Below are 27,282 nucleotides of genomic sequence, written 5' to 3' on the forward strand. Positions count from 1 at the left end.
GATGGTTGGGCCTAGGACACTACCCTGAGGAACTCCTGCAGTGATGTCCTGGAACTGAGGTGATTGACCTCCAACAACCACAACTATCTTCATTTGTGTTAGGTATGACTCTAACCAGTGGAGAGTTTTTCCCCTGATTCCCATTGACTCCAGTTTTGTTGGGTTCCTTGATGCCACACTCGGTCAAATGCTGACTTGATGTCAAGGGCAGTCACTCTCAGCTCTGGAGTTCAGCTCTTTTGTCCATGTTTGAACCAAGGCTATAATGAGGTCAGGAGCTGAGTGAAGGTCAGGAGCTGAGTGACCCTGGCGGAACCCAAATTGAGTGTCAGTGAACAGGTTCTTGCTAAGCAACTGCTGCTTGATAGCACTGTTGATGACTACTTCCCATCATTTTACTGATTGAGAGAGTAATTGGGCATTAATTGGCTGGGTTGGATTTACGCTGCTTTTTGTGTACATGACATACCTGGGCAATTTTCCACATTGCCGGGTAGATGCTAGTGTTGTAGCTGTATTGGAACAGCTTGACTAGGAGCGCAGCAAGTTCTGGAGCACAAGTCTTCAGTATTATTGCTGTAATATTGTCAGAGTCCATAGCCTTTGCAGTATGTAATGACCAGCGACTGTATGTGAAACTCTAAGTCCTTAACCTTCCATGTTTGTAGAAATGTCTTAGGAGGTTGTACCCCACATGTCAGCTGCAAAATGTTAGTTTGGTTCAGTAGCAGCCTGTTAAAAGGTTATGTATGAGCTCAAACCTCAGTCCAGGAAATGAGCCCTAGGCTGACATTTTACTGTTGAGGAAGTGCTGTGTCTTTCAGAGGCACCGTCTTTCCACTGAGATGGCAAACCAAGGCTTGTTTAGGTGGAAGCAACAGATCCCCCAAGACATACTTTGAAGGAGGGGGGTTGGGGGTGGGGGTGTGGTGTTGATGGGGAGGAAAGTTCCTGATTTCCTGGCATCCTGGTCAAAACATACCCCTCAACCAAGATCACTAAAAGATCTCAGATTTTCCTCAACAAATGACTACCAGCCCCCAACCCACCCCCAACTCAACCATATCTGACTCATTTCCCACGTTTTTGCCCTCACCCCTTCCCCTCCCTCCCAGAACCATGATAGGATTCCCCTTATCCTCACTTTCCACCTCACCAGCCCCTTAATCAAAGGATCGTCCTCTGTCTTTACTGCAAGCATGGCCTGACCTTCCTGTCGCTTGCAACTTCAATTCACCATTTTGCTCCCATGCTCGCATTTCTGTCCTCAGTCTGCTACAATGTTCCAGCGAAACCTAATGCAAAGCTGGAGCAACAGGACCTCATCTTTCAATTGGGCAAGTTACAGCCTTCTGGACTCAACATTGAGTTCAACAACATCAGACCATGAACTCTGTCCTGCATTTTGAATTTCTCCCCTACCACTCCCAAGTGCCAGTCTAATTTGTTCTCATATTTTTTCATTCAGATAGCGTTGACCTCTTTCTCTGCTATTAACATATTCTGCTATTTTGCTTTCAGACAGTGCTGACCTTTATTCTGCTTTTAACACCTACTCTGGACCAAAGCTTTCATCTTTATACTATCATTATCACTCCCTTTGTCTTGTGTTCCATGACAATTTTGTCATTTAATCTCTCCTGCCTTCCAACCTATTCCTGACCTTCTATTTTGCCATCCCCCCTTCTCCTGTCCCCCTCTTTTTCAACAGCCTAAAACCCATCACATTTCTGCCTCTCTCCAGTTCCGAAGAAGAGTCATATTGGACTCAAAACATTTCTCTCTTCCACAGATGCTGCCAGACCTGCTGTGTTTTTCCAGCATTTTCTGTTTTTATTTCAGATTTCCAGTATCAGCAGTATGTTGATTTAAATTCATTTAATTTAAATATCACTGAAAGATCTATCCCATTGCTGCTGTGTGGGAGAGCTTGCTATGCACAAGTTTGGTTGTTGCATTTTCCTACGTTACAACAGTGGTCACAATTCATAAATAATTTTATTGGCCGCAGTGTGCTTTGGAACGTCCCACAAAAGGCGCTATATAAATGCAGGTTTGTTCGTCCTGCGTTCTACCCAACATCAAAGGAACAGGATATCCGTGTGTGAATCCCCCCCACCACAGTAAGAATACTGGAGGAAAGTGAGAGAGAGAGAGAGAGCACTCACTCTGAGCACCCCTCCTCTCTCTCTGCAGCTTTCAATGGGCAATCAATAATGATAAAGTGAATGATTAATCCCACGACATCAGTCCACACTTTGCTGCTAGTTTCCCCTTCTCCCCGATTTGGGTTTTCTGAAGGCATCTTTTATTTTTCTCTCTCCCTTTTTAATTTGCTCCCCGCTTTTCGTAGGTACTTCCTGGCTTTGCAAGGCTCTGTCCTGAGGCGGTAGCTGCCCCTCACACACATGGCCAGGCTGGTCCAGCTTGGAGCTGAGGTAGGATTTTGACCACTTATGTGGAAATTTGCGGAACCTGATAAGCTAATGACGTTCTGACCAGCAGCGCTGAGCAGAACAAACAAAACAGGCTTGTTTATCCTCCCAAGAGCAGGTCACTCTAATCTTGCACAACAGGATTGTTTATTTCCCTTCCCTTCATGAGGGTGGGGTTTTATTAGAATTACCGTATAATCCACAGTATGAGGCACCCCTCTCACGTTACAACAGTGATGGAGCTTTCGAAAGCATGTCATGGGCTGTCAAGGATGCTCCGAGCTTGTGAAAGGCACTTGGTAAATGCAAGCCTTTCGCCCTTTACTCCAACATGATTGGCAGTCATCAGCAGCTGAGTGAATAAGCCTGCACCAAATGAATTTGCTTTTCCTGTATGGCTACAATCACCACACAGAACAAGATGCAATGTGAGCTTGCACTTGTTAATTATTGTATGAATATAATCACACAGAATAACTTAGATTTATGATGCAGTAAAATGACCTAAGGCGCTTGGAAAACACATTTTGACACTGAGTCATATAAGGTCAAAAAATTGGTTTAAAGAGGTGGGTTTTAAGCAATATCTTTAAGGAGGAGAGAGAAATAGAGCGGTTTAGGGAGGGAATCCCAGAGCCGAGGGCCGACAATTGTGGAGAAATTAATATCGGGAATACTCAAGAATTGGAGGAGTGCGGGGATCTTGGAGGTTGGTAGGGCTGGAGGAGGTTACAGAGATACCCTTTTGCTTTGAACGCCGTGTCTGCACTTGTCTCTCTCTCTCCCTCTCTCTCTGCCCTTTCCTTGGTTGCTAACTGCAACTTCCTGGACTTGGAATGAGCTTCATGGATCATGAAGGCCCCTCATCAATTCACAGGCTGTAAAGGGGGTGGCTCATCTCAGGCGAGGCAGCAATAGGAAGGTTTAAAATTGGTTTCTGTGCCCCTGGGTGAAGGAAGCAAGTGACCATGCTCTACACCCCTGATTGTGAGCATCAGCAATCCCTACTGCAAAATGCTGCAAAATCCAGTGAGGACCACCTCGGACAGATTGCCAAGGCACAGGCTCCAAGCTGAAGATCCACCATATCGAGAAAGAATAACATTTTTTTTACATCACACAGTTTTTCTAATCTTCCCCAACAGCTGGAGAAGAACAGCCGAAGACTGAGAGAGACATTTCATGCGAGGGTCGTTCCCAAGCCAATAGCTGACTCCCTAATGAGGAGGTACGACAGCGACTGTAACCTGGTGGTGCAAAAAATCATGCGACTTCGGGATCAGGTGGATGGTATGTTTGTAACCAAAATAAATAATCTGGGGGGTGGGGGATGGTCAAGTAGTGGTAATGTCACTGGACTAGTAATCCAGAGGCCCAGACTAACCCTCTGGGGGCATGGGGTTCAAATCCCACCACGGTAGCTGGTGGAATTTAAATTCATTTAGTGAAATCTGGAATTAAAAGCCAGACCTGGTAATGGTGACCATGAAACTATCATCGATTGTTGTTAAAAATCCATCTGGTTCACTAATGTCCTTTAGAGAAGGAAACCTGCCAGCCTTACCTGCTCTGGCTGACATGTGACTCCAGATCCACAGTGATGTTTTTGACTCTAAACTACCTTCGCAAGCCACTCAGCTCAAGGGCAATTAGGAATCATTTACATCTGCCCGAGCAGGAAGATGGGGCCTTGGTTTAAGGTCTCACCTGAAAGACAGCACCTCCAACAGTGCAGCCCTTCCTCAGTACTGCTCTGGAGCGCTTGATTTTTGTGCTCAAGCCCTAGAGCGGAACTTGAACCTGGAACCTTTTGACTATAAACTGAGTGTGCTACCCACTGAGCCACAGCAGACAAAGAAAGCGATGGACAACAAATGCTGGCCTTGCCAGTGATGCCCACACCCCATGAAAGAATAAAGAAAAAAGTATGTGAGTGAGTTCCAGCGCCAGTGACTGAGTATGCGACTGAGTAAAATCGGAGAATTGATGCTCAACTTGCGCTGAGTTAACTGACCTCAGCCCTTGTGTCGATGGGGGTGCCACAATTGACTTTGGCACCCCTTTTTGGCCAAGATGGTGAAAGCTGGACAGCTTTCCCACCCTAATCTCTGACCAATGACCCTGCCCGAAGGGGTGAGTGTGTCGATGCGTGCATATGTGTCGATGCGTGCGTATGTGTCAATACTTGCGTGTGTGTGGGGGATTCTCGGGAAAGGGTTGGGGTTGGGCTCTTGTGCTTCGTAGAGGGAGTTGACCTGCCTGACATGTACTTCCAAGGTTCATTGCCTTGTTGGTTGATCGACCAGAGGGCAGTTCCCAGCCAAGAGCCAATAGCTTCGAAAGAGAAGAGAACTAGCGACAAAAAGTTGGCAGAGATAAGAACCACAGGCGACTTTTATTCAAACACAGACCAAACGCTCAGCATTCCTGCGCCTCCGAGCATTATAATGAAGGCTTCTGATTTCCAGTTTTTTTTAATGGTAAAAATGAGTGCAATCACAGAACATGGTCCCAAACTCCAGTTAACAGTTCCAGGAACTCACGTTTGAAGAGTAGAATTTGGCTTCTTCACTCTTGTGATCCAGGAGGCCTGTGGTTTTTTTAAATTCTTTGATGGGATGTGGGTGTCACTGGCCAGGCCAGCTTTTGTTGCCCATCCCTAATTGCCCTTGAACTGAATGGTTTGCTGGGCCATTTCAGAGGACAGTTAAGAGTCAACCACATTAATGTGGTTCTGGAGTCACATGTAGGCCAGACCGGGTAAGGATGGCAGATTTCCTTCCCTAAATTACATTAGTGAATCAGATGGTTTGTACAACCATCAAGGATCATTGTCACGGTTACCCATGTATTCATTTCTTGTATCCACTGGAGTTTAGAAGAGTAAGAGGCGACTTGATCAAAAACTTTAAGATCCTGAGGGGTCTTGACAGGGTGAATGTGGAGAGGGTGCTTCCTCTTGTGGGAGACTATGGATCACTGTTTAAAAATAAAGGGTTGCTCATTTAGGACAGAGATGAGGAGAAATTTTTTCTGAGTGTTGTGAGTTTTTGGAACTCTCTTCCTCAAAAGGCGGTGGAAGCAGAGTCCTTGAATATTTTTAAGACAGAGGGAGTTAGATTCTTGGTAAGCAAGGGGGTGAAAGGTTATCAGGGGTAGACAGGTTTGAGGTTTTGAGGTTACAATCAGATCAGCCATGATCTTATTGCATGACAGTGCAGGCTCGAGGGGCCGAGTGGCCTACTCCTGTTCCTTGTGCTTATGTACCGATACTGAGACTAGCTTTCAATTCATGATTTATTGACTGAACTCAAATTTTACCAGCTGCTGGGTAAACCTAATGATTACAATTGTCCAGGTCAGTCTACTCCTCCTTCTAACAGCAAATTAACTCCAGTGGGTGACTAACAAGTCAAAATTGACTTATTGACTTGGTTTGCCACTTTTGGCCCCATCTAAAGCTTTTACTCTCTCATTGCAACATTCCTTTAGCTGAGGTTAACTGGCTGGTGAGGTGCTAGGATCACTAGGGATGTAGCCAATTTGGGTTGTAACTCTTTCGAGTTATCAACAGATCGCATGTAACTCTTTCGAGTACATTCACAGTTCTTGGTTTCTGGGAGTGGGACATGAACCCACAACCCTCTGATTCAAAGGTGAGGGTGCTATGAACTGAGCCACAGCTGACACCTCGTTAATTTGGGTTGTACTACACAATGATTGGACTTGTAGCATAGTGGGTAGTGTCCCTGCCTCTGAGACTAGAAGCTCTGGGTTCAAATCTCACTCCAGGACTTGATGGCCATGGGAGGTACGTTCATAACGCGACTGAATTGGTTGAGCGTAAACTTGCAAATCCTTCCAGCACACGCCGATGGCGGGCGGTAAGAGTGGGAGATATTCCCTGTCAGGCATGTGATGGTAAGAGGGTTCAAGCCTCTATTGTTATTATCCATAGCTCAAGATTGCAAGATGCTTGCTACCAAAGAAACTCAGACTCTGTGTGAACTGTAACACACCACACACGGGTCAGGAAGCTACAGTGATTGGTGGCTGCTCTGCTGGGTAACATGAAAACCTGAGAAAAGAGTTGGTTTTCCCTGTATGGACTGATCCAACTGGGCAAAATTCCTCCTCTACTGAAACAAAGGTAACTCCAATAGATTTCTTTCTTTCAGATGCAGAGCTTGGTGCTGAGGACCCGCTAACGAATGACGCACAGGATTCGGTAAGGTCGCTTATTTTCAAGCATTCCTTCAAATGCTTTGAAAGGTTGATTGTTCAACAGGACTGAGGCCCCTGCTTCAAAGCAACAAGCATCCATTCACACAACGTCAAGCCATTCTGATCATAGAATGATCGACCCAGTTTCAGTTGCTTAACAACTGATGAATGGTCAATTTAAAAGTGAAAATTCAGCCAAGCTGAGGCCCACAAATCCTCTTTCAGAAAGCAAAGAACTGACACTTGGGCAGACAACTGTTGAGAGGTTGGTAGAGAGGCAGATACTTGTCTAAAAAAAAGTCAATTTTGTTTTATTTTATTCTTTCACGGGATGTGGGTGTTGCTGGCTAGGCCAGCATTTATTGCCCATCCCTAGTTGCCCTTGAGAAGGTGGTGGTGAGCTGCCTTCTTGAGCCGCTGCAGTCCATGTGGTGTAGGTACACCCACAGTGCTGTTAGGGAGGGAGTTCCAGGATTTTGATCCAGCGACAGTGAAGGAACGGCCGATATATTTCCAAGTCAGGATGGTGAGTGACTTGGAGGGGAACTTCCAGGTGGTGGTGTTCCCATGTGTCTGTTGCCCTTGTCCTTTGTAGTGGTCATGGGTTTGGAAGGTGCTGCCTAAGGAGCCTTGGTAGGTTCCTGCAGTGCATCTTGTAGATGGTACACACTGCTACTACTGTGCGTCGGTGATGGAGGGAGTGAATGTTTGTGGATGGGATGCCAGTCAAGCGGGGCTGCTTTGTCCTAGATGGTGTCAAGCTTCTTGAGTGTTGTTGAAGCTTCACTCATCCAGGCAAGTGGAGAGTATGTGGCCTACATGTGACCTCAGGCCCACAGCAATGTCCTTGACTCTTAAATGCCCTATAAACAGGGAAATTAGGGATGGGCAACAAATGCTGGCCTAGCCAAGAATCTCTACATCCCATGAACGAATATATAAAAAAAACTCTCACTTCTGACTTGTGCCTTGTGGATGGTGGACAGGCTTTGGGGAGTCAGGAGGTGAGTTACTCTCCGCAGGATTCCTCGCCTCTGACCTGCTGTTGTAGCCACAGTATTTATATGGCTAGTCTAGTTCAGTCTGGTCAATGGTAACCCCCAGGATGTTGATAGTGGTGGTTTCAGTGATTAGATTATCTTTTATTGAAGATTGTCATTGCCTGTCGCTTGTGTGGCACGAATGTTAATTCCCACTTGCCAGCCCAAGCCTGGATATTGTCCAGGTCTTGCTGCATTTGGACTGCTTCAGTATCTGAGGAGTCGCGAATGGTGCTGAACATTGTGCAATCATCAACGAACATCCCCACTTCTGACCTTATGATGGATGGAAGGTCACTGATGAAGCAGCTGAAGATGGTTGGGCCGAAGACACTACCCTGAGGAACTCCTGCAGTGATGTCCTGGAACCGAGATGATTGACCTCCAATAACCACAACCTTCTTCCTTTGTGCTAGGTATGACTTCAACCAGCAACGTAGTTTTTTCCCCGACGACTGTAACACAGGTGTTATTGCTTGGATGAGCCATTAAGTTAAGGCTTCTCTTACCCTGTAAAGATCCCATGGAACTCTTCAAAAAGAGCAAGGGAGTTCTCCTGGTTTCCTGGCCAATATTTATTCCTCAACCAGCACCAATTAAAAGAAAAACAATTAGCTGGTCATTTACCTCATTGCTGCGTGTGGGATCTTGCTATGTGCAAACTGGATGCCACCTATCTCAACATTGCGCTAGTGACTACACTTCAAAAAGTTCTTCATTGACTGTAAAGTACCCGAGACATCCTCAAGACCCGAAATACTCCAAATAATGTGAAGATGTCAGCCATGGCTTAGTTGTAGCGCTCTCACCTCTGAGTAGTAAGGTTGTGGGTTCAAGTCCCGCTCTAGGATTTGGATACAAAAATCCAAGCTGACGCTCCAGTGCAGTGCTGAGCACTGAGGGAGTGCTGCACTGTCTGAGGTACTGCCTTTCAGTTGAGATGTTAAACATCTGGCCTTTCCAGGTTGATGTAAAAAAAAAACCACAGCATCATTTTGAAGCAGAGCAGGGTAAGGTTTCCCTGGTGTCCTGGCCAATTTTTATCCCTCAATCAACATCGCGACAGCAGATCATTTCATCATTATCAAACTGCGCTGTCTGTGGGAGCTTCCTGTGCATAAATTGGCTGCTGCATTTTCTAGATTACAACATTGACCACATTTGGAAATGACCTCCTTGGGTGTCACTTGTGGAAGTTGTTATATAAATGCAATTCTTTCTTTTTGAAATGCAGTGCAAGAGGGGCCTGAGTGATAAGACTGTTGTACTTTTTCTTCACAGAGCGAAGACAATGATGACCGTGACATACAGGTACATGATTCATTCAGCGGGATTATGTATTCAGTAGTAGGTTTGATACAATAACAAATGATCTAAAACCTAATGAATTACCTTGTGCCTCCTTGTTGAGATTAGGATGGTGCAAGGGTTTCTTTTAAATGTTCTTTCACGGGACGTGGGCATCGCTGGTTAGGCCAGCATTTGTTGCCCATCCCTAACTGCCCTTGAGAAGGTGGTGGTGAGCTGCCTTCTTGAACCGCTGCAGCCCATGTGGTGTAGGTACACCCACAGTGCTGTTAGGGAGGGAGTTCCAGGATTTTGATCCAGCGACAGTGAAGGAACGGCCGATATATTTCCAAGTCAGGATGGTGAGTGACTTGGAGGGGAACTTCCAGGTGGTGGTGTTCCCATGTGTCTGTTGCCCTTGTCCTTTGTAGTGGTCATGGGTTTGGAAGGTGCTGCCTAAGGAGCCTTGGTAGGTTCCTGCAGTGCATCTTGTAGATGGTACACACTGCTACTACTGTGCGTCGGTGATGGAGGGAGTGAATGTTTGTGGATGGGATGCCAGTCAAGCGGGGCTGCTTTGTCCTAGATGGTGTCAAGCTTCTTGAGTGTTGTTGAAGCTTCACTCATCCAGGCAAGTGGAGAGTATGTGGCCTACATGTGACCTCAGGCCCACAGCAATGTCCTTGACTCTTAAATGCCCTATAAACAGGGAAATTAGGGATGGGCAACAAATGCTGGCCTAGCCAAGAATCTCTACATCCCATGAACGAATATATAAAAAAAACTCTCACTTCTGACTTGTGCCTTGTGGATGGTGGACAGGCTTTGGGGAGTCAGGAGGTGAGTTACTCTCCGCAGGATTCCTCGCCTCTGACCTGCTGTTGTAGCCACAGTATTTATATGGCTAGTCTAGTTCAGTCTGGTCAATGGTAACCCCAGGATGTTGATAGTGGTGGTTTCAGTGATTAGATTATCTTTTATTGAAGATTGTCATTGCCTGTCGCTTGTGTGGCACGAATGTTAATTCCCACTTGTCAGCCCAAGCCTGGATATTGTCCAGGTCTTGCTGCATTTGGACTGCTTCAGTATCTGAGGAGTCGCGAATGGTGCTGAACATTGTGCAATCATCAACGAACATCCCCACTTCTGACCTTATGATGGATGGAAGGTCACTGATGAAGCAGCTGAAGATGGTTGGGCCTAGGACACTACCCTGAGGAACTCCTGCAGTGATGTCCTGGAACCGAGATGATTGACCTCCAATAACCACAACCTTCTTCCTTTGTGCTAGGTATGACTTCAACCAGCAACGTAGTTTTTTTCCCCGACGACTGTAACACAGGTGTTATTGCTTGGATGAGCCATTAAGTTAAGGCTTCTCTTACCCTGTAAAGATCCCATGGAACTCTTCAAAAAGAGCAAGGGAGTTCTCCTGGTTTCCTGGCCAATATTTATTCCTCAACCAGCACCAATTAAAAGAAAAACAATTAGCTGGTCATTTACCTCATTGCTGCGTGTGGGATCTTGCTATGTGCAAACCGGATGCCACCTATCTCAACATTGCGCTAGTGACTACACTTCAAAAAGTTCTTCATTGACTGTAAAGTACCCGAGACATCCTCAAGACCCGAAATACTCCAAATAATGTGAAGATGTCAGCCATGGCTTAGTTGTAGCGCTCTCACCTCTGAGTAGTAAGGTTGTGGGTTCAAGTCCCGCTCTAGGATTTGGATACAAAAATCCAAGCTGACGCTCCAGTGCAGTGCTGAGCACTGAGGGAGTGCTGCACTGTCTGCGGTACTGCCTTTCAGTTGAGATGTTAAACATCTGGCCTTTCCAGGTTGATGTAAAAAAAAAACCCACAGCATCATTTTGAAGCAGAGCAGGGTAAGGTTTCCCTGGTGTCCTGGCCAATTTTTATCCCTCAATCAACATCGCGACAGCAGATCATTTCATCATTATCAAACTGCGCTGTCTGTGGGAGCTTCCTGTGCATAAATTGGCTGCTGCATTTTCTAGATTACAACATTGACCACATTTGGAAATGACCTCCTTGGGTGTCACTTGTGAAAGTTGTTATATAAATGCAATTCTTTCTTTTTGAAATGCAGTGCAAGAGGGGCCTGAGTGATAAGACTGTTGTACTTTTTCTTCACAGAGCGAAGACAATGATGACCGTGACATACAGGTACATGATTCATTCAGCGGGATTATGTATTCAGTAGTAGGTTTGATACAATAACAAATGATCTAAAACCTAATGAATTACCTTGTGCCTCCTTGTTGAGATTAGGATGGTGCGAGGGTTTCTTTTAAATGTTCTTTCACGGGATGTGGGCTTCGCTGGCTGGGCCAGCATTTGTTGCTCATCCCTAACTGCTCTTGAGAAGGTGGTGGTGAGCTGCCTTCTTGAGCCGCTGTAGTCCATGTGGTGTAGGTACACCCACAGTGCTGTTAGGGAGGGAGTGCCTGGATTTCGACCCAGCGACAGTGAAGGAACGGCCGATATATTTCCCAGTCAGGATGGTGAGTGGTTTGGAGGGGAACTTGCAGGTGGTGGTGTTCCCATCTATCTGCTGCCCTTGTCCTTCTAGATGGTAGAGGTCACAGGTTTGGAAGGTGCTGTTGAAGGAGCCTTGGTGAGTTGCTGCAGTGCATCTTGTAGATGGTACACACTGCTGCTACTGTGCATCGGTGGTGGAGGGAGTGAATGTTTAAGATGAGGGATGGGGTGCCAATCAAGCGGGGCTGCTTTGCTCTGGACAGTGTAGAGCTTCTTCAGTGCTTTCCTTCACCTGGGTGCTGCTCTCAACAGCATCATGGTGATTAATCTCCAATTCTTAGAGACTCTGGGGCAATCTTGGGAATTGACAACCTGAAGCCATGCATAAAAATTAGGGGCCGCATCCAGGATTTCCAACCTAGGGAAGCTGAGGCCAGTTATATCAGCTTGCTCAGTAAAGATGAGACAATCAGCCAAATGCAGTGCATTCCGCTGCCATTCTGAGGCGCACTTCCATCCACTGGGTTCTTGGGCGAGTGTGTACCATCTTGTTGAATGAGAATCGAATGCTGGGTTAGGTCCTGATATGTTCCTTTCTTTCTTTTTGCCTTGTGATTGTATTTATGTTCTGCGCTCCAACAGAAAATAGCAGACCACTTAAGGGTACTTCCACTGACTGAGAAGAACTTGCGAATGTTTGACTTGGCAAGGCACAGTAACATTCCTGGTAGTCAAAGACAGTTCGCATGCCCATGCTGTGATAGAAGTTGGTGGAGGAAAGTGCCAGAAAGGAAAAAGGTAATGCTACTCTTGGCTATCAATGCCGCCCTTCCAATGGTAGAAATTTCCTGATTTCATTCTATTATGAACCCCAACATTCTGGCCAGCCGGAGGAAAGTCTGAAATCTGACAGCAGGCAGTGAGGCAGGACTCAGTTCCTCTGGGATTCCAACCCATGGTCTTGGGTTATCCCATTTCCAGGTGAAGGGGCTACTGGGTTGGATTCCTCCATGCAAACCCTACCCTTTTCCCCTTTGTCAAAGGGTGAGGCTGTTCCTGAGTTACCTCTCCGGCTATGCCACCCTTATGGCCTGTGTGCGTTGGCAAGAGTTCCGCTGGGGACCTCTGGCAAAGTACCCAGAAGGTCTGCAGACAAAGGCAGTTGATCGTGGAGGAGGTGGACGATCCTGTGCCTGCAAGTGGCTCTCCTTTGAGGAGAAGAGATTGTCACGTTGCCTGGCAAGGTTATGGGGGACCTATAGTTGCAGGTACTCTGCCTTTCAAAGGTGAATGGGACAGTTAACCTTGGCCGTGCTCTAGTGTCCCATGTGTACGAAGAACCCCATCCCTGCACTTTACAAATGGTGGCGTCTAGGGCATTGATAATGCACTTCATTCTACCACACATTCCTTCAGTGAGCCAGAACATCAGTATTAATAAATTTAGTCCCGACTTTAGACCCTTATTTAGCTGTTTTCAAATTTCAGTTTTATTCTTGAGAGAAAAAAATTAAATCATGGAAAATAATTCTCGTTTCAAGGTCCTAGTTCACTCACTCAAGAATTTGTTTTCAGAGTTTGTTTCAAAAAACATCCACATAGTTTCACAACTCGGGAGATGTTAAGCTGGGACTCAAATTTAAAACCTTGAGCCTGTTTCAGATGATCAAATGTTCTAAAATCTGTTCTGATCATTGTGGATGTTGAACCATGATGTCCGAGCATTCAAAATGATTTTTTTTAATGCAAACGTTTCTTTTTAGTGAATATTTCAAGTTACTGTCCTCATGAGAAATAATTTTGTTCCTTGTTGACCAAAGAAATGCAGTAACTTTCATCGATGAAAACACTAGCTGGCATTATTCCATATTGTTCTGAAACTCCCAAGTCCCTCAACATTTGAAGTCTCCCTAGAAGGAACAAACTTATTCTGAGATTCCGACAGCTGACGGAAGAAGCAGGTTTTTACTTCATCCAGTTGAGCTGGTGGAAGGAGATCTTCCAGAACAGCAACTCCCCTGAGAGTTTTGGCTTGTTCTGGTCATAGATGTGAAAAGCCAGTTGTAGTTTTCATCACAAACAATACTGCGTTGACGGCCAGTTAATAAGGCCAATACAAATTGTAAATCTGATGTTCATTTCTAGTCCTGAAAGGCAAAGACGTTGTTGAACTTTGGTGAGACCACACTTGGACCACTGTGCGCAGTTCTGATCTTCATAGTATAACAAAGAAGATATATAGAGGCACTAGAGAAGGGCAAAGAAAAAAATCATAAGGATGATACCAAACTAAGAGATTATACCAAATGCAAGTGAACAGACTGGGTCTCCCAACCTCTTGCAAAGATTAGGCTGAGGGGTGACATAAGGACTTGGAGATTTCATAGAATAGATGTACAGTAGATAGAGATGATGTTTCCACTTGGGAGAGTGAATTCAAAACTAGATGTCATAAATATAAGATAATCACTAAAAATTCCAATAGAAATTCAGGAGAAACTCTTTAGCCAGAGAGTGGTGAGAATGTGGAATTTACTACCACAGGGAGTGGTTGAGGTGAATAACTTAAATGCCTTTAAGGCAAAGCTAGATAGCCACATGAGGGAGAGAGAAAGAGAAGGCTATGCTGATAGAGTGAGATGAAGGGGATGGGAGGAGGTTCATGTGGAGCAGAAAGAGCAGCACAGAGCAGCTGGGCTGAATGGCCTATTTCTGTGCTGTACATTCTATGTAAGTAAGCATTTTATAAGAACTTTTGTCTTCCAGTATTGTGGGTTTTTTTTTAATTAGCTGCATTGCGAATTGGGTTAGCAGTGAAAATGAATTCACTCTCTCCACAGGTCTCAAGATGTCGCCTATGTAAAATAAAGTATGATGCAGTGCCGAGAAATCAGGAATGGGGTCTCGCTGAGTATAATTGCCAATACTGCAATAATTTTTTCAGGTAAGGTCTAGTCTCAGAATAATTCTGTCTCATACCCATCATGGAAAACGAAAAGAGTTATTAATGGATGGCTTTTACCCATTTCTACCAGCCTGGAGATGATAGCACATTGGTACTTATGATATAGTTTGGAAGACAATACGCCCAACCTTTCATCATCTTTGACCCTCAAAGGTTTGTGCTACGTGTCACTATGGGACCTGCCTCGATATGGAAAGCTCACTAAGCCATCATTCTGTCTGCCCATTTGACAGATCCAACAGGTCTCATATGAGGGGAAAGTAGCTATAAGGTGGTTTCCTGTCATGTTCCTTCATCTTCAAAAGGTATTACCCTAGCTGCCAAGGCTAAAGTGCCCCAGCTTACCCTGTCTGATGGAGAAGAGTGGGTGGGGAACTACCCTCAACCATGGGGCTTCTGCTGGACATCAGCCCAGCATTCAGAGCTATCTCTGATCTCCTGGAATGTCTAGAAGGGGGTTCAAAACCAACCTTTCTGACTCTAAGGCAGGAATGCTACCTCTGACCCAGTGGCCTCTCTGTTAGATGCGAGCTACCCAGTGGATGTTAAACTAGTAGTTCGAGATCTTGAAGAGGCATTGAGCCAGTACACAGCTGAGACAACCTTTCCTTTCCTTGGTTATTTTGGAACTGGGTTATCCAAGTTTCTGCACATTAAGTGAAACAGCTTTATTAAAATCTCTAGAGAAGAGAAGGCTTTGGTTTGGTTCAATGGGGATTGCTTTCTCCTCTGAATCACAGGGTGTTGGTGGAGTTGAGCCCCCCTCCCAGTTTGAGGATACAACACAAACATACAGAAATGTTGGACAAGGAATGGCCCGCTGATCCAACAAACAAACCCTACACAGATAATGGTTGCAATGTCATAACTAGACATTCTCTCTCTTTAGAAATAGCTGTTGGGCCTCAAATAGATAGAATTGAAAAGTCAAAGAGTTACACTAAACCTGTATCGACCCTGGGTTACATCACACTTGAGTATTGCATGCAGTTCTGGTCGCCATATTATAAAAAGGATATAGAGGCACTGGAGAGGGTGCAGAGGAGATTTACAAGGATGACTCCAGAAAAGCGTGGGTATACATATCAGGAAAGGATTGACAGGTTGGGTCTCATTTCTCTTGAAAAAAGAAGGCTGAGGGGTGACCTAATAGAGGTCTTTAAAATCCTGGAAGGATTTGATCGAGTGGATACACAGTGAATGTTTCCTCTTGTGAGGAAGAGCAGAACTAGAGGCAGTCAATATAAGATAGTCACCTAGAAATCCAATCAGGAACTCAAGAGAAACTTTACCCAAAGAGAGGCGGGAATGTGGAACTGACTACCACAGGGAGTGGTTGAAGTGAATGGTATGGATGGATATGAGGGAGAAGGGAATAGAGGGTTACAATGATCGATTTAGATGAGGGGAGTTGGGAGGAGGCTCGAGTGGAGCATGGACTGGATGGGCTGAATGGCCTGTTTCTATGCTGTACATCCTATGTGAATGGGGCAAGTGGCATCAAGCAGATGGGATTCTCTGCACGAGGAATTTTAAATTAGCTTTTGTAGAACTGCTGATCTGCACTTTGACAAAACACACTCCCCATTCTCTTGGTGCCTCTCTAGGAGAATGTAGTAAAAAGCTGTTATTGTTGGTGGTTAGAGAGAGCTCTGAACTCCAGGTAAAATCTACTTAATGGGCCAATGTCAAGGAGAGCAATTAATCTCTATCCAACTGTTATTCCCCCAGCCCCAAAAGTAATTGTAGAAAAGATCTTAAGATGTAGGAGCAGAAGTAGGCCATTCAGCCCATCGAGTCTGCTCTGCCATTCAATGAGATCATGGGCGATCTGATAATCCTCAACTCCACTTTCCTGCCTTTTCCCCTTAACCCTTGATTCCCTTACTGATTAAAAATCTGACTATCTCAGCCCTGAATATACTTAACGACCCAGCCTCTACAGCCCTCTGCGGTAAAGAATTCCACAGATTAACAACCCTCTGAGAGAAGAAATTTCTCCTCATCTCTGTCTTAAATGGGTGACCCCTCACTCTGAGATTATGCCCTCTCATCCTAGACTCTCCACAAGGGGAAACAATCTTTCAGCATCTACCCAGTCAAGCCCCCTAAGAATCTTATATGTTTCAATAAGGCAGCCTCTCATTCTTCGAAACTCCAATGAGTACAGGCCCAACCAACTCAACCTCTCCTCATAACAAAATCCCTCCATACCCGGGATCAACCTAGTGAACCTTCTCTGGACTGCCTCCAATGCCAGTATATCTTTCCTTAGATAAGGGGACCAAAACTGTTCATAGTATTCTAGGTGTGGTCTAACTAGTGCCTTGTATAGTTTTAGCAAGACTTCCCTATTTTTATAATCCATTCCCTTTGAAATAAAGGCCAACATTCCATTTGCCTTTCCCTATTACCTGCTGAATTTGTATGCTCGCCTTTTGTGACTCATGCACGAGGACCCCCAAATCCCTCTGTGCCGCAGCTTTCTGCAGTCTTTCTCCACTTAAGTAATATTCAGCTTCTCTATTCTTCCTGCCAAAGTGCATAACCTCATATTTTCCCACATTATATTCCATCTGCCAAGTTTTTTCCCACTCACTTAGCCAGTCTATATCCCTCTGTAGACTCTTTGCGTCATCCTCACCACTCGCCTTCCCACCTATTTTGTGTCATCTGCAAACTTAGCGATAGTACATTCATTTCCCTCATCCAAGTCATTCATATATATTGTAAGTAATTGTGGCCCCAGCACTGATCCCTGTGGCACTCCACTAGTTACAGGTTGCCATCCTGAAAATGCCCACCCATATCCCAGCTCTCTGTCTTCTATCAGTTAGCCAATCCTCTATCCATGCTACTATATCAGTACCAACACCATGGGCTCTTATCTTATTATGTAACCTTATGTATAGTACCTTAATGAACGCCTTTTGGAAATCTAAATATATTACATCTACTAGTTCCCCTTTATCTACCCTGCTTGTTACCTCCTCAAAGAATTCTAATAAATTTGTCAGGCATGATTTCCCTTTCATGAAGCCATGCTGACTCTGTTTGATTATGTTATACATTTCTAAATGCTCTGCTATTAGACTCTAACATTTTTCCAATGACAGATATTGAGCTAACTGGCCTATAGTTACCTGTTTTTGTCTCCATCCCTTTTTGAATAAGGATGTTACATTGGCAGTTTTCCAATCATCTGGGACTTTTCCAGAATCCAAAGATTCTTGGAAGATTACCACCAGCACATCCATTATCTCTGCAACTATTTTCTTTAATATTCTAGGATGCCACGCATCAGATCCAGGGACTTATTGGCCTTTAGCCCCATTAGTTTGCCTAGTACTTTTTCGCTAGTGATAGTTATTGTATTTATTTCCTCCTCCTCCCTTTTTGCCCAATGATTATTTAGTATTTTTGGAATCCTATTAGTGTCTTCTACGGTGAAAACGGATGCAAAGTATTTATTCAACTCCTCTGCCATTTCCTGGTTCCCCATTATTATTTCCCCAGCCTCATTCCCAAAGGGGCCTATATTGACTTTGGCCTCTCTCTTCCTTTTTATATATTTAAAGAAGCTCTTACTGTCTGTTTTTATATTACTTAGTTTACCCTAAAAGTTCATTATCTCCCTCTTTTTTTTTGGTCATCTTGTGTTGGTTTTTAAATCTTTCCCTATCCTCTGGCTTACTGCTAATCTTTGGCACATTGTATGTTTTATCTTTCAATTTGATACTGTCCTTAGCTTCCTTGGTTAACCATAGTTGGTTTATACCCTTCCTAGAACCATTCTTCTTCACTGGGATATATCTTTGTTGTGAGTCATGAACTATTCTCTTAAACGTCTGCCATTGTTCATCAACTGTCTTTTCTGCTAAACTCCTTTCCCAAAACCACTCCAGCCAACTCTAGCCTCATTCCTTTGTAGTTATGCTTATTTAAGTTTAGCACAGCTGTTTCCAACCTAAATTTACAAGATATCAAAGGGTTCCTCTTTGGAAATGAAATCTGTTGGACTGCATGATGTTCCTCATGCTTGGTTTCTGGGCATTAACCTCTGGTAGGGGTTGTCTGTAAGATTGACCTAGAGTCTCTGGGAACTGAAGATTAATCTCTAGGACACTGCTACAAGCAAAACCCAGGAGAGAAAAACCCCTCAGGCATTTAATAACAAAACTGTTTCTTTGATCACTTTCACCTTTTTTTTTCCTAAAAATGGTCAGAAATCAGGAAAATAGGTTGTTTGAATTAGCGTCATCCGATTGGGCAATGAAGTCTGTTCGCTTCCTAATTAGCCATGAGAAGGCGGGGCGTCATGAGAATGGGTGTGTCATGACCAATGGCGGGAGGGTGCGGGCAGGATGTATGGGGTCAAGAGGTCACATGCTGAACTTTCAGGAATATGTCCAATGTTGGCAACTCTAACCCACGGTTACACTGAGTCTCTCTAACATTGCCAGGAGCTTTGGACAGATGGAGCTTCCTGCCCCATGCTACAGGTGCCGGAATGTTGTTCTACCCAACATTATCATTCCACCTCAGGAAAATCGGACGCCATTGAGAAATGAGAGACGGAGTGACCATGGCTGCTGTGCTGAGGATTGTTATAACAGGCAAGGTAGCAACTCTTGTCTCATTTTAATAGCTTCACATGTGTCTTGGCTTCTTTCTTTCGGTTCAATATGAATCAATGCCCTTTGTTTCAAATGTGTATTGGACCCCATGTGTATGTCAGGCCTTTCCAATAGTGCTTTTGTCAGGAAGATATAATAATTCTCATAATATTATTGGAATTTATTGTAAAATAGAGTAATAGTGAGATTTGGCTGTGTGTGTGTGTGTGTGTGTGAGAGAGAGAGAGACAGACTTAATTGAATTAGTCTGGGTGCTTTGATGTAAAAGGAGAAGTTAGCTTTGAAATGTTAATTAGGTAAACATGGGGAAGTTTAGAAACAGGTGTCAAGGGAACATTTGCATTTGAACTAGATTGTTTTTAAAGGAGGGGTGAAATGTGTTAGCTAGCCAGGTGAAGTTTAGAAACAGTGTGTTTATTTTTCCCAAAGATTACCGGTGAAACGTAGTGCTATGAGAGGGTTTTATTATCAGGAAGATAAAATCCAAAGACACAGTGAAACAATGGGTATTTGCATTCAAAGGGGAAAATATGTATAAAGGAGTGAAGGCTGAGTGTAAGGGCAGGCATTTTTGAGATCTACAAGTGTGAAAACCTTCAGCATCTATGCCTCAAGCTAGCCTCCACAACTCTCCGGGGTAGAGAATTCCAGATATTCACTACCCTCTGAGAGAAGAAATTCCTTTGCATCTCCATTTTAAATGAGTGTCCCTTTATTCTGTAACTATGTCCCCTAGTTCGAGAATCCCCCACTAGTGGAAACATCTTCTCAACAACTGCCTGAATCTTCTACGTTTCAATAAGATCACCCCTCATTCTTCTAAGCTTTAATGAATAGAGGCCTAACCTGTTTAGCCGTTCTTGATAAGTCAACCCCTTCATCCCAGGAATCTGCCCAGTGAATCTCTTTTGAACTGCCTCCAATGCCAGTATATCCTCTCTTAAATACAGGGACCAAAACTGTACAGAGTATTCCAGGTGCGGCCTCACCAACACCCTGTACAGTTGTAACAAGACTTCCCTATTTTTAAACTCCAACCCCCTAGCAATACAGGCCAAAATTCCATTTACCTTCTTAATTACTTGCTGCCCCTGCATGCTAACTTTCTGTGTTTCATGCACAAGAACACCCAGATCCCTCAATGCTGCACCTTTTTGGAATGTCTCTCCATTTAATTAATAGTCTGCCTTTTGATTTTTCCTACCAAAGTGCATGACCTCACATTTTCCTATATTAAACTCCATCTGTCAAATTTTTGCCCACTCACTCAACCTGTCTATATTCCCTTGCAGATTCCTTATGTCCTCATCACAACGTGCCCTCCCACCTATTTTTGTATTGTCAGCAAATATGGATACATTACACTCTGCCCCCTCCTCCAAGTCATTAATACACATAGTGAATAATTGAGGCCCTAGGACTGATCCTTGTGGCACTCCACTATTTACGTCTTTCTAACCTGAAAAAGACCCATAAACCCTGGCTCTCTGCCTTCTGCCTGTTAAACAATCCTCAATCCATGCTAATACATTACCCCTAACACTGTGAGCTCCTATCTTGTGCAATAACCTTTTATGTGGCACCTTATCGAATGCCTTCTGGAAATTCAAATACGCTACATCTACCCAGTTCCCCTTTATCAACTCTACTTGTTATATCCTCAAAGAACTCTAGCAAATTTGTCAAATGTGATTTCCCTTTCACAAAACCATGTTGACTTTGTTTGATTGCATTAAGTTTCTCTGAATGCCCTGCTATTTCTTCCTTAATAATGGACTTTGGCATTTTCCCAACAACAGATGTTAGGCTGACTGGCCTATAGTTCCTGTTTTTTGTCTCCCCGACCCCCGCAACCTCCCACCTCCCCACCTCCCACCTCCCCAACTTCTTGAACCGAGGCATCAGATTGGCGGCTCTCCAATCCACTGGGACCCTCCCAGAATCTAGTGAGTTCTGGAATATTTCCACCAATGCCCCCACTATATCTGCAGCCACTTCCTTTAAAAACCCTTGGATGCAGGCCATCAGGTCCTGGTGACTTGTCTGTCTTTAGTCTCATTAGTTCGCCAAATACTTTGTCCCTTGTGTTAGAGACTGTTACAAGACCTTTCCTCCCATTAGCTCCTTGCTTATCTGATATCTTTGGGATGTTTATAGTATCCTCCACCGTGAAGACCGATGCACAATAATGGTTTTAATTATCTGCCATTTCCCTGCTCCCCATTATCAATTCCCCAGTCGCATCCTCCAAGGGTCCCACGCTCACTTTAGCTACTCTCTTTTTACATACCTGTAGAAGCGCTTGCTGTTTGTTTTTATATTTCTTGCCAATTTACTTTCATAATCAATTTTATCCCTCTTTATTAGCTTTTTAGTCATCTGCTGCCGGTTCCTAAAAAAATTCCCAATCCTCTGGCCTACCATTAGTATTTGCCGCTTCATATGCCTTAGTTTTTGATTGGATACTCTCCTTGACCACCTTTGTTAACCACGGGTGGTACATCCTTCTCATCACATCCTTCTTTTTGACCGGGATAAATTTTTGCTGAGCGTTATGAAGTATCTGCTTAAATGTCTGCCACTGCTCATCCACTGACCTCCCCCTTAATCTATTTTCTCAGCCTGCTTTAGACAACTCTTTCTTCATATCTCTGTAATTGACGTTATTTAAGTTGACGACACCGGTTTGAGACTTGAATTGCTCGCCCTCCAACTGAATTTGAATTCAACCAACCATGTTGTGATTACTACCCCCTAGAGGATCCTTCACTACCATATCTCTTATTAATCCCACCTCATTACACATTATAAGTTCTACAATAGCCTGTTCCCGGGTAGGTTCTGCAATGTGTTGCTCTAAGAAACAATCCCTCACGCACTCTACAAAGGCGGTGGCGTAGTGGTATTGTCGCTGGACTGGTATTCCAGAGACTGAGGGTAATGCTCTGGGGTCCCAGATTCGAATCCCACCAGGCAGGTGGTGAAATTTGAATTCAATAAAAATCTGGAATTCAAAGTCTAATGATGACCACAAAACCATTGCCAATTGTCGTAAAAACCCACCCGGTTCACTAATGTCCCTTTAGGGAAGGAAATCTGCCGTCCTTACCTGGTCTGGCCTACATGTGACTCCAGACCCACAGCAATGTGATTGACTCTTAAAATGTTCCCTGAACAAGGGCAATTGAGGATGGGCAATAAATGCTGGCCTCGCCAGCAATGCGCACATCCCATGAATGAATTAAAAGAAAAATTGTCTTCCATGTTACCCCTGCCAATCTGATGCAGATTAAAATCATCCATGACAATTGTAGTGCCTTTCTTACACGCCTCCATTATTACCTGATTTATACTTTGCCCTACAGTGAGGCAACTCCTCAGGGGCCTATAGATGACTCCCATCCATGACTTCTTCCTTTTGCTATTCCTTATTTCCACCCAAACTGATTCCACATCGCGATCTATTGCACCTATATCACTACTCATCACTGCTTTGATACCTTCCTTTATTAACAAAGCTACCCCACCTCCTTTTCCTTTTTGCCTATTTTTCGGAATGTCGAATGCTCTTGAATATTGAGTTCCCAGTCTTGGTCATCCTGCAACCAGGTCTCTGTAATAGCTACCAAGTCATATTCATTTATTTCTATTTGTGCCGGCAACTCACCTTATCTTGTTACAAATGCTCCATGCATTCAGATAAAGAGCCTTAAGCTTTGACTTTTTGCCATTATTACTCATTCTGGTTCTGATTTCTGCTGCACTCTTCTGCTTATATTTTCTCCCCCTTCCTGTCACACTTTGATTATTGTTCGCCTCTTCACTACCCTGCACCTCTGCTCTCTCATTGCTTTTTGACTTTTTAAACTTCCCTTCAATTGAACCCTTCCCCCCCCACAACTTCCTCCCCCATTAATTAGTTTAAAATCTTATCTACAACCCATTTAACTATACGATTTGCCGGGACACTGGTCCCAGCATGGTTCAAATGAAGCCTGTCCCAACAGAACAGCTCTCTCCTTCCCCAGTACTGGGTACCATTGCCCCACAAATTGGAACCCATTTCTCCGACACCAATCTTTGAGCCATACATTTACCTCTCTCATCTTATTTACCCTACGCCAATTTGCATGTGGCTCAGGTAGTAATCCGGAGATTATTACTTTTGTGCTTCTGCTTTTTAATTTAGCCCCGAGCTGCTCGTAGTCCCTCAGCAGAACCTCTTTCCTATCCTACCTATGTCGTTGGTACCTACGTGGACCACAAACAACTGGATCCTTCCTCTCCCACTCCCAAGTTCCTGTCCAGACCAGAAGAGATGTCCTTAACCTTGGCACCAGGTAGGCAACACAGCCTTTGGGACTCTCTGTCTTTGCTACAGAGAACAGCATCTATTTCCCTAACTACGCTATCCTCTATTACTACTACATTTCTCTTTCTCCACGCCCCCACTTGAATGCCGCTCTGTACCACTGGGGTCAGTTCGCTCATCCTCCCTGCAGTCTGTGCCCTTGACCACACCGGGAGCAAGAACCTCGTACCTATTGGACAAGGCTCCTCCAAAGCTAAATTCTGGATCCCCATACCTGCCTCACTGGCAGTCACACCCTCCTGTCTCTGACCACGGTCCAAATTTGATGTAATTAGTTTAAGAGGTGTGACTGTTTCCTGAAACAGTGTCCAGGTAACTCTCCCCCTCCCCGATGTGTCACAGTGTCCGCAGCTCGGACTCCAGCTCATCAACTCTGAGCTGAAGTTCCTCGAGCGGCCAACGCTTGCTGCAGATGTGGTCACCTTGGATCTCACCAGACCCACATACTACAGCTGCAACACATCGCCTGCCCAGCCAACTCTATTCTATTTATTCAATTAATGTGACTTTAAATATTTTAAAGTGAATTTCTTAACTGGACTCTTCAGCTGTAATAACGTCTCCTGATTTAAGCCACTTGGTCCATCAAAAGAGACACAGAAGAGGTGCCCACCTATCACCTACCTGTTTTACCATCACATGTTGGCTCTGACAGGTTGAACGGGCTCTCTGACGCCGGTTTTTATGTCCCGCCACCACTGCCCTTCTCACGCAGGTCCGCTCTCCTCGCTGTTTTAAACTGCAACTCCCGGCTCTCTCCTCGCTGTTTTAAACTGCAACTCCCGGCTCTCTCTCCTCGCTGTTTTAAACTGAAACTCCCGGCTCTCTCTCCTCGCTGTTTTAAACTGAAACTCCCGGCTCTCTCTCCTCGCTGTTTTAAACTGAAACTCCCGGCTCTCTCTCCTCGCTGTTTTAAACTGAAACTCCCGGCTCTCTCTCCTCGCTGTTTTAAACTGAAACTCCCGGCTCTCTCTCCTCGCTGTTTTAAACTGAAACTCCCGGCTCTCTCCTCGCTGTTTTAAACTGATAGCTAACAGGGGATGTCAGGAAGATATAATAATTCTCATAATATTATTGGAATTTATTGTAAAATAGAGCATTAGTGGATTTGTCTATGTGTCTATATGTATCAGTTTGTGTGTGTGTGTGTGTGTGTGAGACTTAATTGAATTAGTCTGGGTGATTTGATGTAAGAAGTTAAATTAGATTTGAAATGTTAATTAGGTAAGTATGGGGAAGTTTAGAAACATAGGTGTCAAGGGAACATTTGCATTTTTAAATAAACCAAACTAGATTGTTCAAAAGAGGGGGTGAAATGTGTCACCTAGCCAGGTGAAGTTCAGAAACAGTGTGTTTATTTTTCCCAAAGATTACTGGTAAAACTTATTGCTATGAGAGGGTTTTCTTATCAGAAATATTAAGTCCAAAGGCATAGTGAAACAATGGGTATTTTCATTCAAAGGGGAAAATATGTATAAAGGAGTGAAGGCTGTGTGTAAGGGTAGGCATTTTTGAGATCGACAAGCGTGAAAAGCCTTCAGCATCTATGCCTCAAGCTGCTGTCTTCAAAGGACTGAAGTTAAGAAAGCTCACTTTGAATTTGACTTTTCAGGGGTATCATGTTTCTTCACCTGGGTCTTTTAAAATCTGTATGTCTTACTGTTGCCTTAACAAAAGTGTAACTGGGAGTTAGATTAATTAGGGGATTTAGAAGTTATCATAATAGTAATTTGTAAATCTATGTATGTATTTAAAAATCATTTCTCTTATTAATAAGTGTTTAATTTAGTTTTATAACACGCTATAAGATTTGGTCTTATTGCTACTGAATTCAAGGCATGCATCTCGGAATTTATACAAACTGCAAAACAAGTTGTAGCAGTTGTTTCAAGTTTCCTTCTGGGATTTGAAGAACTCAGCATTTACCATCGGCTGTGCCATAACAGCTTTAACCTAACAACCTGCATTTTTATAGCACCTTTAACATGGGAAAAAGTTCCAAAGTTGGTTCACAGGAACATTATCAGACAGTATTTGACACTGAGCCACATATAGAGACATTAGGGTCACTAAGGAATTAATTTGGCTTTTTTATTGAGGTAATTTAATTCTGGTATTTGTGTAGTAAGATCAGCAGTACAATTAATCATGATATTTGGTCTATCTGTTCTCCCCAACTGACTGGAAAAGGACTTGCTTGCTACTCATCACTCCAGAGGTAGATCTTGAATTGCGGTTAAACTTGCATACACAGAGGTTTCAGATTTTGATCCCCCAAAGCCTGTCCACCATCTACAAGGCACAAGTTGGGAGTGTGATGGAATACTCTCCACCTGCCTGGATGAGTGCAGCTCCAACAACACTCAAGAAGCTCAACATCATCCAGGACAAAGCAGTCCGCTTGACTGGTATCCCATCCACAAACATTCACTCCCTCCGCCACCAACGCACAGTAGCAGCGGTGTGTACCATCTACAAGATGCACTGCAGAAACTCACCAAGGCTCCTTCGATAGCACCTTACAATTCTGTGACCTCTACCACCTAGAAGGACAAGGGCAGCAGATGATTGGGAATACCACAACCTGGAAGTTCCCTTTCAAGCCACACACCATTCCGACTTGGAAATATATCGCAGTTCCTTCACTGTCACTGGGCCAAAATCTTTGAAATCCCTCTTTAGCTGCACTGTGGGTGTACAGGCACCACATGGACTGCAGCAGTTCAGGAAGGCAGCTCATCACCACCTTCTCAAGGGGCAATTAAGGATGGGCAATAAATGCTGGCCTAGCCAGCGACGCCCTCATCCTGAGAATTTTTTTTTAACAATATTTTGTACTGTGGGATTAGGCTAAATGGCAGGCCTGAGACCAACTTCTCCCAAATTAAACTTAACCTACAACAGTCAACATGGAGAAGATGTCATCCCAACTATCAATAAGTCAAGACGGCACTTCCCTAACAGACTGAGTGATTGTGCACTCCCTCACGCTGGTTTTAAAGGGGCCTTTGCATTAATATTCCACGATGACAGAAAATACCCTTGTCTCTTGCAGAGCCCTATGTTCCTGGTACCCACTGTATTCATCCTAGGACACGGGAAATGCGTGAGCTGCCCAAGGTGCTGTGCCCCAGCGGGAAACATGTGTCGACTGGATCAACTGTTGCCAGCTGCATTAGCCAGAGCTCCTCAATGGAGTGCGATGTTGAAGTCATCATCCAGGAAGACCTGACGGGAATCCCAGAAGAAGACGAAGACAAGCAAATGAAATGAGTTGAAAATGCTGCTGCTCCTCCACTTGCCTGCCTCCATGATAGAAGTCTCAGTACTTTTAACCTGGGATTATTGTGAGCCGAGAACGGATGGTGAAATGGACTGGAAGATTATGTCAAACCCTGGTGAGCAGGACTTGAGGTGCTTTAGGCCAGGGAAGGCTGACTGGCGAGTGGCGTTTGGCTATTTTTAGTATTCTTGCTTCTAACTGCTAATCCTTCCATTCTTATTCTTATTAAACAGTTACTTCACCATTAGTTGCTTCACCATGTTTTTTTTTTTGGAAAACATTCTTTAAAATCATTGTCAATTTTTAAAAAATTCATTCACAGGATGTGGGCCTCATTGGCTGGGCCAGCATTTATTGCCCGTCCCTAATTGCCCTTGCTCAGAGGGCATTTAAGAGTCAACCACATTGCTGTGGGTCTGGAGTCACATGTAGGCCAGACCTTCCTTCCTTAAAGGGCATTAGTGAACCAGATGGGCTTTTACAACAATCAACAATGGTTTCATGGTCATCACCTTCTAATTCCAAATTTTTATTGG

The 27,282-nt window shown here is 44.2% G+C and overlaps 1 protein-coding gene across 2 annotated transcripts in view; it reads left to right on the top strand.

Moving 5' to 3' along the window:
* LOC144668923 (shiftless antiviral inhibitor of ribosomal frameshifting protein homolog) overlaps positions 1-26,991 on the top strand; it is a 33,590-nt gene extending 6,599 nt beyond the window's left edge. The window contains exons 2-9 of one of the 2 annotated variants that reach the window (XM_078531401.1): positions 3,581-3,725; positions 6,614-6,663; positions 8,981-9,010; positions 11,145-11,174; positions 12,132-12,287; positions 14,330-14,433; positions 18,918-19,075; positions 26,519-26,991. In XM_078531401.1, coding sequence (XP_078387527.1) covers positions 3,581-3,725; positions 6,614-6,663; positions 8,981-9,010; positions 11,145-11,174; positions 12,132-12,287; positions 14,330-14,433; positions 18,918-19,075; positions 26,519-26,736 — 891 coding nt within the window. In that variant the 3' untranslated portion in view covers positions 26,737-26,991. The remainder of the gene's footprint in view (positions 1-3,580; positions 3,726-6,613; positions 6,664-8,980; positions 9,011-11,144; positions 11,175-12,131; positions 12,288-14,329; positions 14,434-18,917; positions 19,076-26,518) is intronic. The other variant, XM_078531402.1, reaches the window with a different exon arrangement.
* The last annotated feature ends 291 nt before the right edge of the window (positions 26,992-27,282 follow it).

The sequence above is a fragment of the Cetorhinus maximus genome, chromosome 28 (genome assembly GCF_964194155.1).
Source record: "Cetorhinus maximus chromosome 28, sCetMax3.hap1.1, whole genome shotgun sequence".
NCBI classification, from domain to species: domain Eukaryota; kingdom Metazoa; phylum Chordata; class Chondrichthyes; order Lamniformes; family Cetorhinidae; genus Cetorhinus; species Cetorhinus maximus.